The 13,577-nt window shown below is 42.7% G+C and overlaps 2 protein-coding genes across 3 annotated transcripts in view; both read right to left on the bottom strand.

Annotated features, from left to right (window-relative positions):
- Nucleotides 1-2,294: 2,294 nt before the first annotated feature.
- LOC103361598 (zinc finger protein 709-like) lies at nucleotides 2,295-4,048 on the bottom strand. The gene has a single exon (XM_008287726.1). The coding sequence runs from the start codon at nucleotides 4,046-4,048 to the stop codon at nucleotides 2,510-2,512; it is 1,539 nt and encodes a 512-aa protein (XP_008285948.1). The 3' UTR covers nucleotides 2,295-2,509.
- A 2,908-nt stretch (nucleotides 4,049-6,956) lies between these two features.
- LOC103361593 (uncharacterized) overlaps nucleotides 6,957-13,577 on the bottom strand; it is a 12,699-nt gene continuing 6,078 nt past the window's right edge. For both annotated transcript variants that reach the window (XM_008287712.1, XM_008287711.1), the window contains 5 exons: nucleotides 9,616-9,648; nucleotides 9,316-9,384; nucleotides 8,956-9,023; nucleotides 8,660-8,703; nucleotides 6,957-7,456 (listed from right to left, as the gene is read on the bottom strand). In XM_008287712.1, the coding sequence (XP_008285934.1) occupies nucleotides 7,405-7,456; nucleotides 8,660-8,703; nucleotides 8,956-9,023; nucleotides 9,316-9,384; nucleotides 9,616-9,648 (266 nt within the window). In that variant the 3' untranslated portion in view covers nucleotides 6,957-7,404. The remainder of the gene's footprint in view (nucleotides 7,457-8,659; nucleotides 8,704-8,955; nucleotides 9,024-9,315; nucleotides 9,385-9,615; nucleotides 9,649-13,577) is intronic.

The raw sequence follows: 13,577 nt of genomic DNA, 5'->3' as shown, positions 1-13,577 counted from the left end.
TGGTGTTTTGTTTCCTTTTCTCTCCACATTAAGATCTTTACATCATGATAACAGAGACTGAAATTTGTTTCATCAGTCAGAAGGTTGTTCCACGTTTTTTCTTTGACCTGCATCCTGTTTTTTCTTTTTCTGAGAGACTTTGCATCTTGATCTGCTAGTTGGCAGACAGCTGACTATTTAGCATATAACTATCTTAGAACCCTTTTAATTTGGCCATTATGTGTTGCAGGAGCTTCTTCTATATTGACATAAACCTACTAAAACTAAAGCTGACACTGAGTGTTGTCGTGTAAAATCCATTATTTGATTTCTGAAGCACTGACCCTGAAGAGGAAACAAATGTGTAACTTTCCAAATACCAGCATGATATACCAACACAGTCTGATCTGCAACTTATTCAACATCTCTCACTCATATTTACTTACATTTTATTACCTTATGTTGAGCTACATCTCCCTAATTTAGGTCACATTCATTTGCACCAATAAAAACATCTGTATCTTGCAAACAGATGCTCCAAATGGTGCAGAACTTAGCTGAAATGTGCTACACTAGCTGTGGATTTCCTGTGCCAAATATAGCGAAAATGTAGCACAGCAAAGAATAGGGGATGTTGCATTATGTGGGTTTTCTTTCAACCATTAATATATTTTTCAAATTCCACAATATTTCCTAAGCACATCCACGACTAAATCAAGCTTCAGCATGTCAAATGTCCAATCAAACTGTGCGGCACATACATGAGCTCCTTCATGGTTGGATGTTGCCCTCTAGTGGACTTTTTTGCGCAGTACGTAGAGTCTATCCCATCTGACTTTGGGTGTCGGCAGAGGATACCCTGGACAGGTCTATCACAGGGCTACACTTAGAGACAGACAACCAAGCACACTCACATTCACACCTACAGACAATTTAGAATCACCAGTTAACCTCAACATGTTTTTGAACTGGGCTGCAAGGTTGCTTGGTGGTTAGCATCGTTGCCTCGCTGCAAAAAGGTCGCCGGTTCATGGATCTTTCTGTGTGGAGTTTGCATGTTTTCCCCGTGCAGCGTGGGTTCTCTCTAGGTTCTCCGGCTGATTCTCCACATTGTATAAACAGATGTTGCACTTCCGGATTTTGCACATTGCTGAATATTTGCAGAAATGTAATGGTTTATAGTGGTGCAAAATGTGCACACAAGCTGCAGCTGCATGTGAATATGTGTGCAGTATAGACACAAAAGGTGCATTTGGGTGTAAACATTAAACTTCAATGTATAGAGACAAGGTTGGACCGTAGATATTTTCACCTTCTGTTAATGTGACAGTGAGTATAGTGCCAACTGTCACCCAGATCCAGAGTTAGTATCAGTGATGGGAGTAGGAGCTGCTCCCTGTTGTTCACAATATATTGTTAGAAATGTCTCTATTTATGTCGGTTTCAGTCTGTGTTGCACCTCATTTCACATCATTTTCTTGTGATCTTAACACATCTCGTCTGTTACACTTTGCAGATGGAGTAAATGAAATGTTTTATTAGTATCAACAATAATGTTACAGAGTTTGAGGAAACGTGGAATCACTGTCAATTCATAACCTTTTTTTTGTGCACCAACAGTTACAGTAGATGGCTCTTTAATATCATCCTCTCTTTTCTCTGCCTGATATAATTACATTGAAGAGGTAAAGCTGTTGTTGTTTAAGGAGATCCCTCAGGAGAACATCCTGCCTCATCAGGAGCATGCCCAGGAGTTGTCGGGAGGTCCTACAAGCACATGGAGGCCACACACACCACTGGCCCTCATTCTGACTTGTCTGGAGGAATTTCCACTGAAGTTGGCTCAGCCTGTGATGTGATTTTCCACGTTTATTTTGAGTATGAGTCCAAATCCAGACCTCTATGGGATAATAATTTAGATTTACATTGATCATTTTTTTTCACTATGTAATGAAGAAAGATTTTAACTGTAATTTTCCTTCATTGAGATCTAGGATGTGTTATTTTAGTGTTCCCTTTATTTTTTTTTCACAGTGTATGTATACATGGATATGTGCCAGTAATTGCTGTTGAATCTCCTTCTCACAGCTGTTTTATTTACTGTAGTGCTACTGTTATTTCATTGAGGTTATCATCATTACAAGTGCTACTAGCTCTACAATTTCATAATTATGCTCAAGCTGGTTTTGCACATATCACCTACTTCTCACTGGCAGCTCTTTGTCCTTCAATAATGCTCACCTTCCTTGTATGATTCTCAAAAACCCCTCTGAGAATATTCAGTTTAACAGACATACATGAAATGGTATTCAGAGTAGAGTTTGTAGGATTTTGCATGGTCCCATTCATTTATTAGATGTATTTACAAGATTTTTCAAGAAAACACTCGCATGTTCAGACATTGTGCTTAAGACAGAGCAGTAAACAGCACGGTTGTCTCTTTCATTTTATAATTAGACAAAGTTTCATTGGATGACACGCATGCTTCCTGTTCCTGTAAATCTATTCTGCTCGGGTACACAACCTGAATTTACTCCAAGTTCTCTTCATCGACAGCAACACAACGATGCACCTTCAGGGAGCTTCGCCAAGAAAATAACCTTTTACAACGAGAACACCAGAACTTCTCCCCAGTGTGGGTGCGTAGATGTTGATTGTGACTACTTAAGTCAGTGTATTGCTTTCCACATTGTGCACATTTATATGGTTTCTCACCAGTGTGCGTACGTAGGTGCCTGGTATACGTGCTCGAGTCACTGAAGTGTTTTCCACATTGCTCACACCAGTACGGCTTCTCTCCGGTGTGAACAAGTAGATGCCTCTTATAGTGACTTGAGCAGCTGAAACTCTTGCCACATTGTTCACACCGGTACGGCTTCTCTCCAGTGTGGATGCGCATGTGTCTTTTATAATGACTTGCGCCACTGAAACGCTTCCCACACTGTTCACACCGGTAAGGCTTCTCTCCGGTGTGGACACGCTGGTGGTACTTGTAATTACTTAACAAACTGAAACTGGCTCCACATTGAGCACACTGGTATGGCTTCTCTCCAGTGTGGACACGTAGATGTGCCTTATAATTACTTAAGATCCTGAAACTCCTCCCACATTGTTCACACTGGTGTGGTTTCTCTCCAGTGTGAACACGCAGATGGTCCTTGTAACTACTCAACACACTGAAACAGTTTCCACATTGTTCACACTGATACGGCTTCTCTCCAGTGTGGACGCGCTGATGCCTCTTGTAATTACTTATGAAATGGAAACTCTTCTCGCAGCACTCGCACTTGTACGGCTTCTCACCAGTGTGAACGCGTAGGTGTGTTTTGTAATTACTTAACCTACTGAAACTCTTTTCACATTGATCACACTGGTATGGCTTCTCACCAGTGTGAACACGCAGGTGTGTTTTGTAATTACTTAACCTACTGAAACTATTTTCACATTGCTCACACTGGTATGACTTCCTCCCAGTGTGGACATGCTGGTGTTTTTCGTAATCACTTAATAAATGGAACCTCTCCCCACATTGTTCACACCGGTGTGGCTTCTCTCCAGGGTGAGTTTCCAAATGTGCCCTGTAATTATTTAAGCGACTGAAGCTTTTTTCACATTTATCACACTGGTACGGTTTATATCCTGTGTGAACCTGCAAATGTGTCTTGTAATTACACAAGCGATTGAAATTCTTCCCACATTGTTCACACTGGTACGGCTTCTCCCCAGTATGGATACGCTGATGTATCTTGTAATCGCTTAAGAAACGGAAGCGGTTTCCACACTCTTCACAACGGTGTGGCTTCTCTCTAGTGTGGACTCGTTTATGCGTCTTGTAATCACTTAAATAACTGAAAGTCTTTCCACACTGGTCACATTGATACCGTCCAGTTTGGTTGCACTGGTGTTTCCTGTAGGAACTCTGGCTTCTGAAATGTGTCCCACACTGGTCACAGCGATGTGGTGTTTCTTCACTGTGGACCTGTAGGTGCTCCTTGTATGCATCCAGTTGGCTGAAACTGCGTTCACATTGTTCACACTGGTAGGTTGTCTGCAGTGGGAGTGGGTCCATGTCTTCTTAGGCAGTGAAATGGATAAAAGACTTCCCACACTGATCCAGTCAGGGTTGTTCAGCTGTCCTTCAATCAGTCTTTCAACAGAAGAACACATGAAGACAGAGAAATAAAGTGAATACAGGACTGAGATATGAAAGCAGCCCAGGAAAAATGACACTTGAATAAATTACACATTATACAGTCGATAAGAACAAAAAGATAATTGGTAGGAAATATAAGTTTAATGAGTTTAAATCTGTTTGGCTACAGTCTACAAACATTTCTGACTACACTACTGCAGACTAATCCTGTAATGTTATTTATTCTACCTGAAATAGCTTAACAGTCAAGCAGGTCAGAGGGAAGGACAGGCAGATTTGATATATGACAGATATATAAAGGTGCCCTTTAATGAAGAAGTCATAAATCTATGTAAGAACTGGATTTGCTGAAGCAAAGATCCTGAAGAGTGTCAACGTGTAACTGTCCAAATCCTTACAGTTTAACTAAACAACTGAAACTTACTCAGATAAGACCTGCTGAGTGGGGACATCTTAAACCTGAATCAACAACTTTAAATAGATTTAGTTTGAATAATACCTTTCTAGCTAGTCGCACTAGAACTAGAAGATTAATCAGTGGAATGAATATCAGGTATACATAGAAATAGATTAATAGAACATTTTGTTTGTTTTTTTCCATTTTTGTTCATTAGAAATCTCCCAGTTTTCCATCCACCCATGGCGGAGCTGCCATGCAAGCTGCTTACCTGAAATCAGGAGAAACTTTGGGCACAAATTTTCAGTTGAAAGCCATTTGCTTGATATTTAGCCAACCATCTATGTATTTGAAATTAATTTATTGAAAATCTAGAAAGACTTGGTCAAAATACTATTTTTAATGAACTCTAACAGTTTTTAGTGATTGTATATGTTACAGACTGTAGTGTTTTTGTTTACTCTGACTACAATGCCCATAAACCTCAGCGACCAGGAAGACGTTTCTCCTGCTGCCTACGGGATATTTTCATTGCGGTCAAGCTACTGTCCAGGTGAGTCAGTGGCTATTGGTTGGCTGTTGCATGTTTCACTTAAATGTCAAATAACGGATTCTTTTCTCTGCATTTGCTTGCATGGTTCACAAATTAATTATTTAAACTCTCTCTCTCCATTGTACACTGTCTCTCTGTTGCTGTTGTGTTGAAATGGCCACTGAATATAAACCTGACCCCAGAGTCTCTTCCATGAAGACGGGAGGCACATGGCTCTTCAGCTGGACATTGACTACATTATAGCTGAAACCAAGGTAATTGTTTTAATACACCTAAATCAGTTTGTAATTGAACAAATAATGTAATAAACTTAAGAATGTGCTGAAAAACACGAGTGCAGAACATTATATACGGGTGTTTTGTATGATCAACTTAAGCAACTGATATCCTATAATGCCCTGTCCATATAATCAACTGTAATCAACTGCATAGCACTGTACTAACACAATATGTTGGTTTTCCTGTCATATATATCCAGTGTTTATTTTCAGTAACTTTAATACCGGCCATTCTGAACAGTGGTGTTTAGACAGAGGTGCTGTGCTGCTTGATCCTTATGTTGTTTTGATCCCAGTTAGGATGCCTAGAATCTTTCTGTGTGGAGTTTGCATGTTCTCCCTGTGCAGCGTGGGTTCTCTCGGTTCTCCGGCTTCCTCCCACACAGTCCAAAAACATGTTGAGGTCAATTGGCGATTCTAAATTGTCCGTAGGTGTGAATGTGAGTGTTCTTGGTTGTCTGTCTCTAAGTGTAGCCCTGTGATAGACTGGTTACCTGTCCAGGTGTCCCCTGCCTTCACCCTGAGTCAGCTGGGATAGACTCCAGCCCCCCATGACCCTAATGAGGATTAAATGGTGTATAGATAATGGATGGATGTCACTGACAGTTCATGAAGACACCCAGGACGTGTGTTAGCTTGTGAAAAAGGGGGATAATATGAGTCCTTTAAGAAATGTTGGTCTTAAAATACTGTTTACTTTAACACAGAGATCAGCTGATGAGAGAGAACAGATCGGCAAAAAGCTCTGTGGCAAACCAAGAGGGAGACACAAAGCCTCAGGAACAGGTTCATGTCCAACAAATTCACATTTTACCCAACTCAAATTTAAGCACCTGAATAGATCATGAAAAATAAAACAACCCCACATTTTTAAAAACATTTTCCTTAGTTATGAGGAAAAAAGTGCTCAACAGAAAAGTAGTGTTTGATTTCACAAGTTGTCAGCATGCAAACTGAAACCAATAATGCAGTGACAGCATAACCTGCTCTTATATTTCTATGCACTGCTGTACAGTACAACCCAGCCCTCCTGATTGCTATGTGTCACCAATGCAGAGGTTCCTGGTAACCTGCACATCTAAACCCTACAGAGGAATTTGGTAATCACAGTGATGATTGTTCTTGTAAATCTAAAATGATTCTATCAATTATTCGCATTTCATGACAGCTACCAGTAATTCTTCTACACATCTGACAGTTTCTTCATTTTGATGAGTAGTAAATGATATAGTGCCCCAGTGGGTGAGCATGCCCAACCAAAGCCCATGTGATAGAATGGGTCAGAACCTTTGTACAACAGTTCATCCCATGTTTGTAGCACCTTCAGTTGCAGAATTATAGGACTTACAATGTGAACCCAGTTAAAAGTTCAAAGGTCAATATTTCAAAGCAAGAGTTATGGAGAACAGCCAAAGTTTTATGACACTAATCAAGACCTTTCAGAGGATGCATTTGGTTCAGTCTTTTGGCATAATTATACTCTTCTCCCTTCTAGAACCAGCCCCTGTGTCAGGTATACATTTCAAGGAGTGATGATCAATCAAATGGAGAAAAATTTGTTTTAAAAAAACAAAACAAAAAAACAAAAAACAGACACAATGGCCAAATGTATTTATGTATTTATTTATTTTCTATGGCGTAGGTAAAAAAACAAGTATGTTGTACAGCAGCACACAGGCTCTATTTCCTAGAAACTGGACATTCAGACATCAGTTTAAGTAGAAAAGCAGTGCCAACAGAACATGGAATGGAGGTACATGTAAACAATGACGCATGGACATATAGAACCATTTTAACTTCACCAGTCTGGGTCATTCTGGCAAAAAGAAAGCATCCAGAGATCTGTGTAACTGTCTGATCTCACCGTCACTTCTTGCCTTACTCATGAATAAGACCCAGAGTTACCTGAACTCCTCTCCTAGGTGTGGGCTCTCTCCCCTTACCTAGAGGGACCATTATCATTGAGGGCACTGTTCAAGTTTTACCGCATCTTGACTGAAAAAAGAAGTATGACAAAAATAGAGTTCAAACAAAACACTTTAATTTATGTACAGATGGACTCTTTTGGCTGCCAGGAAGGGGCCCACTCCTTGCCGCTGAAAACAGAGGGGACATGTTTTAGTGTACTGTTACATGTTGGGTCTTTCCCTTCAATGAAAACATTTAACATGTGTGACGCATAGAACATACAGAACAGACATTCCAATTAGTTTTTTGTGAGCTAGCTGAGTCAGAGCACATGATATTTTCTGGTAGGTTCAGGATAGTTGCCGGTGTGGAGACCTCTGAGTGTGTCTCATTCTATATACTGCTGAGATGTTGTGCATAATCTTGAAAAAGTTCAACCAAAGCATGTCAGAAACGTTACATGTGGACATCAGGGAACTGTTTAAACTTGTGGAACATGTGCATAATATGAGTCCTTAATTTTCCACCTTTGAAAGAACCACCAGTTTTAAAGTGTATTTTAATAATGCACCATAGTGACCACAGGGACCCAGAACGTAGACGACTAATGATGTGATAGCCAGTGGATGGTTGTGACACTTGGGACTACAGGGGATGATGATGTAGAAGGGGGTGAGGTGTGTGGTGGGAAGGCCTGTTTTCCTGAGGCGGCTTCACTCCCTACGCAGACTCAGGAAAACAGGCCTTCCCACCACACACCTCACCACCTTCTACAGGGGCACCATTGAAAGCATCCTGACCTACGGCTTCACCACCTGGATCAGGTGCTGCAGCACCAAGGACAGAAAGTGACTAAACAGACTGGTCAAGACAGCCAGCAAACTCATCGGTGCCCCTCTCCCCTGCCTGATGGAGCTACACCAGCAGCCCTGCATCAGCAGAGCCACCTCCATCATCATGGACCCGCTCCACCCCTCCCACCACATCTTCTCCCTTTTGCCATCAGGGAGGAGACACAGCAGCATCAGCTGCAAAACTAGCAGGAAGAGGAATAACTTCTTTCCCCAGGCTGTAAGACTTATCAATGGACTGTCCCCCATCCCCACATACACACCCACACTCACCCTGGACAGCTAGTCACCCGTCAAGCCAAGAGACTTAGCACTTTGACAGATTGGACTGTATTTGATCTTATTTTATGACTGTATTAGTTTATTATGATTTGGATACTTTACTATGATGTGAACTATTTTTTTAAAAAGCTTCTATTTCACTGCAGTCACTGATCGAGAAACAACATTTCTTTCTCTTGTGTATGAAAATGCACAGTGACAATGACAATAAAAGCTTTGAACCTTTGATGTAAAGTAGGAAATGAGCTGAATACATACCACTCTGGACAGGGCTCCCAGTCGATCAATATTTCAAGCTTGCCCTAACAAGTGAATAAAAAACAGACAAAAATCATTTCAATTCTTAGGACTACACTTTTGTTTATGGTATTTTCTGACTACACAGGGTCACTGGTAACATGTATTCATACTTAATCATTCATTTTAAGCTTCAAACTTATTTTTATTTTGTAGTACAGAATGATATATATTTTTTAAAGTATGTAGCTCACAATGATGTCAGCTAGATGTATTGCACGACAGTATATTCTGCACTTTGTTTCGACCAGTCTAACCTTTCTAACTCTTTCCTGTAGCACCGTTCTGAAAGGCAAGGCCTCCAGGCGAGTGTGGTAGGAGCAATCTGTGGACATCAAGAACAGGTTTTACACATCATTAGGATTAAGAAAAAAACAAAACAATGAAGACTTCAATGGCGACCAGACTTGCAAAAATGATCGGTGATTATAATGTTCATTCGGTGGAAGCATATCAAAGGCTGAACTACACTGAAGTGGTACCACAGTACAGCTTCCAATGTGGTGTACTTGCTGGAATGGTCATACATCTACTGGCAAAAAGCTGACGATGGAAAATTCTGCACTGTTCTTATCTGTCTCCCTCCATGCTTACCAACAAACGTAATTTAAACTCACTTCTTTGTGACTGCTTCCTGCGAGGCATATGTCTCCCTTTTTTGTTGCCGGGGGTGTAGCTTGAGTTTTCTATGGAAGAGAAGGTTGTGTTTGAGTCATGTGTTAACTTCAAAATGAAAACAAATCTGGAAATCATGCAACATCAAAAAAATACTTTCTCACACACCACACAATTCATTTTAAAATGTAGATAATTGTTTCGAAACTTAGAAAGAATGTGCTTAACTGAAATTACAGTAGGAGTTACCAGAATATCAAATCAATAGTATTGTAAACGTTATACAAACGTTATTTACATACCCGAGTTTTTCCTTTTGAGGCTGACAACCTTGGCTGAGAAGAGAGAGCAGAAATTAGTCAGATACAATATTAAGCTTTAACTTAAATCTTACATGCTCAAAGCTAAAAAAAATCCCACAGATTTAGTGGTGAAGCATCACTTCTCAATGCTCTCTGGTGAAGGAGGACACAGGAGTTGCAGCTGCACACGATTGTTTCATTTTGTGCAGAAGAAGAGTCACGTGATGCGTTAAACGCCTCTTTTTTATGTGAACGCGCACAGAGTCTGAAGCAAAAAGTCTGAGTTGACAAAGAAAGTTTATAACCACCTTCATGATACCAGTAATCTCTGGCTGGGGCTTTTGGTTTTGTCGATTCGGCGTACACAAAGAAAGCCTGGCTATGTCAAACTTGCTTCATAATACACCCTTCTGGTGACCCTCTTAACCACAACTTCTTCCTGTTTTAATGGGTGATATCAAGCATTTCCAGGCAAACTGAGTGTGTCCTGTCCCAACCTTGGGGTCTCTTCCCTGCTGGCTGTGCCTGACAGGCCTCCAAAATAACTGCCCAAGAGCCATCCTTACAAGATGCCTGAATGTATAATGTGTTGCAGTTATATAGTCTTACATGAGATGGCATGTCCCGCAGTATGAGTTAAACATGTGTCCACATGGCTATGCTGGTACCTGACTTGTCAGTAGCTAAGTAAGTCAATAAGCCTGATGACAAACGGCGCAACTTTAGTATTTCTATGCTGTTTTAACCAGCTGGTGATCAGAGGTGGGAAGTAACGAAGTACAAATACTTTGTTACTGTACTTAAGTAGATTTTGCAGGTATCTGTACTTTACTTGAGTATTAATTCTTCTGACAACTGTTTACTTTTACTCCCTACATTTGAACACAAATACCTGGACTTTCTACTCCTTACATTCTCAAAACTGACTCGTTTCTTGTCTCAACCTCTGCAGATGACGACATGACGTAAAAGAAGTAACAACAAACGTCTTTATCTTTTCCAGCAGCGTGCAATTTGTCACTGAAGCTCAACACACTCCTGCTTGCTTCAGCTGTCTGCAAGAGGCTTTCAGCACTGCAGGACTGATTTTCAGACTCAAAAGGGCCCGTCTTCATTCAAAGAACTTTAAGAACCAGCTTCTGCTGAGGCTCAATAAAAGATTTTGGTAGTCATGAAGAGATGAGTGTTTCCATGTTGAGTTGAATCAGTACTTCTACTTTTACCAGAGTCTTTTTTTTACACAAGTATCTCTACTTCTACTTAAGTAAAGAATAGTACTTTTGCCATCTCTGCTGGTGATTAAATGTTTGCTGCTGTGTTGGATAAGAGCGAGAGACACTCCAGCCTTTGTGATGAAAGTAAACGCGTTCCTCTGATTGGCTAAGTCCCAGCTGCTCTGTGTGCTCGGGGCTCTCTGCTTATGGCTGCCAGGCTAACATAAATTACAGCGTAACGTTACTTCATGTTGGCAAAAAGATAACTAAATGCAGCATTGTATTAGTCTGAATCAGCTTCTGTGAAACACATTATGTTCAAGAAACGCAAAAAGGTAATAACAACTGTAGCAGCTGCTTCTCCCTCTTTATGTAGCGAGTACTATCAACTACGCACTAAAATTATGTACTTTAAACTAAGAAAAATATGTAAAATGTAAACATGAAAGTTGAAGTTCATTTGTTTTAATGCCACTCCTATCGTCTTTGTCCATCCATCCATCCATCCATCCATCCATCCATCCATCCTCTCCCGCTTATCCGGAGTCGGGTTGCGGAGGCAGCAGCCTAAGCAGAGCTGCCCAGACTTCCCGATCCGCACACACCTCCTCCAGCTTTTCTGGGGGGACCCCTAGGCGTTTCCAGGCCAGTCAAGAGACATCATCTCCCCAATGTGTCCTGGGTCTTCCCCGGGGCCTCCTCCCGGTGGGACGTACCCGGAACACCTCTCCAGGGAGGCGTCCAGGAGGCCTTCGAAGCAGATGCCACCTCAGCTGGCTCCTTTCGACTTGGAGAAGCAGCGGCTCTACTCCAAGCTCCTTCCGCGTGACTGAGCTCCTCACCCTATCTGTAAGGGAGCGCTCAGCCACCCTGCGAAGGAAACTCATTTCGGCCACTCGTATCCGCGATCTCATTCTTTCGGTCTTTACCCAGATCTCATGACCATAGGTGAGGGTTGGGATGCAGATTGACCGGTAAATCGAGAGCTTTGCTGCCTCGCTCAGCTCTCTTTTCACCACGACGGTTCGGTACAGCGACCGCAACACTGCAGACGTTGCACCGATCCGTCTGTCAATCTCACGTTCCATCCGCCCCTCACTCGTGAACAAGACCCCGAGATACTTGAACTCCTCCACTTGAGGCAAGGAGTCTCCACCGACCCGGAGAGGGCAAGTCACTTTTTTCCGGTCGACAACCATGGCCTCGGATTTGGAGGTGCTGATCCTCATCCCGCTTGCACCTCACTTGGCTNCTGAGGCTCAATAAAAGATTTTGGTAGTCTTGAAGAGATGAGTGTTTCCATGTTGAGTTGAATCAGTACTTCTACTTTTACCAGTCTTTTTTTAAAAAATTAATCTGAATCAGCTTCTGTGAAACACATTATGTTCCAGAAACCTATTACGCAAAAAGGTAATAATAACTGTAGCAGCTGCTTCTCCCTCTGTATGTAGCGAGTACTATCAACTACGCACTAAAATTATGTACTTTAAACTAAGAAAAATATGTAAAATGTAAACATAAAAGTTGAAGTTCAATTGTTTTAATGCCATTCCTATAGTCTTTGTCTGTCCATCCATCCATCCATCCATCTTCTCCCGCTTATCCGGAGTCGGGTTGCGGAGGCAGCAGCCTAAGCAGAGCCGGACTTCCCGATCCGCACACACCTCGTCCAGCTTTTCTGGGGGGACCCCTAGGCGTTCCCAGGCCAGTCGAGAGACATCATATCCCCAACGTGTTCTGGGTCTTCCCGGGGCCTCCTCCCGGTGGGACGCGGCCGGAACACCTCCCCAGGGAGGCATCCAGGAGGCCACCGCAGCTGGCTCCTTTCAACTTGGAGGAGCAGTGGCTCTACTCCGAGCTCCTTCCGTGTGACTGAGCTCCTCACCCTATCTCTAAGGGAGCGCCCAGCCACCCTGCGAAGGAAACTCATTTCGGCCACTTGTATCCGTGATCTCGTTCTTTCGGTCATTACCCAGATCTCATGACCATAAGTGAGGGTTGGGATGTAGATTGACCGGTAAATCGAGAGATTTGCTGCCTTGCTCAGCTCTCTTTTCACCACGATGGTCCGGTACAGCGACCGCAACACTGCAGACGCTGTACCGATCCGTCTGTCAATCTCACGTTCCATCCGCCCCTCACTCGTGAACAAGACCCCGAGATACTTGAACTCCTCCACTTGAGGCAGGGACTCTCCACCGACCTGGAGAGGACAAGTCACCTTTTTCCGGTCGACAACCATGGCCTCGGATTTGGAGGTGCTGATCCTCATCCCGCTTGCACCTCACCAGTGCATGCTGGAGTACCTGATTTGATGAAGCCAACAGAACAACATCATCTGCAAACAGCAGAGATGAAATTCTGTGGTTCTCAAACTGAACCCCTTCTTCTCCCTGGCTGCGCCGAGAAATTCTGTCCATAAAAATAATGAACAGAATCGATGACAAAGGGCAACCCTGGCAGAGGCCAACGCACACTGGGAACAGGTCTGACTTACAACCGGCAATGCGAACCATGCTCCTGCTGCGGTTGTAAAGGGAACGGACAGCCCTTAACAGAGGGCCCCGCACCCCATACTCCTGAAGCACCCCCCACAGGACGCCACAAGGAACACGGTCGAAAGCCTTCTCCAGATCCACAAAACACATGTGGACTGGTTGGGCGAATTCCCATGAGCCCTCGAGCACGCGATGGAGGGTATAGAGCTGGTCCAGTGTGCTGCGACCGGGACGGACACCAGACTGCTCC

This window comes from Stegastes partitus, unplaced genomic scaffold (assembly GCF_000690725.1).
Source record: "Stegastes partitus isolate 25-593 unplaced genomic scaffold, Stegastes_partitus-1.0.2 Scaffold516, whole genome shotgun sequence".
In the NCBI taxonomy this organism is placed as follows: Eukaryota; Metazoa; Chordata; class Actinopteri; family Pomacentridae; genus Stegastes; species Stegastes partitus.
The sequence above is the reverse complement of the archived record's forward strand: the minus strand, read 5'-3'. Positions and strand labels throughout refer to the sequence as shown.

What these genes read in the sequence shown, in the direction of transcription:
- LOC103361598 (XM_008287726.1), bottom strand. Translation starts at nt 4,048, where the DNA reads ATGGACCCACTCCCACTGCAGACAACCTACCAGTGTGAACAATGTGAA.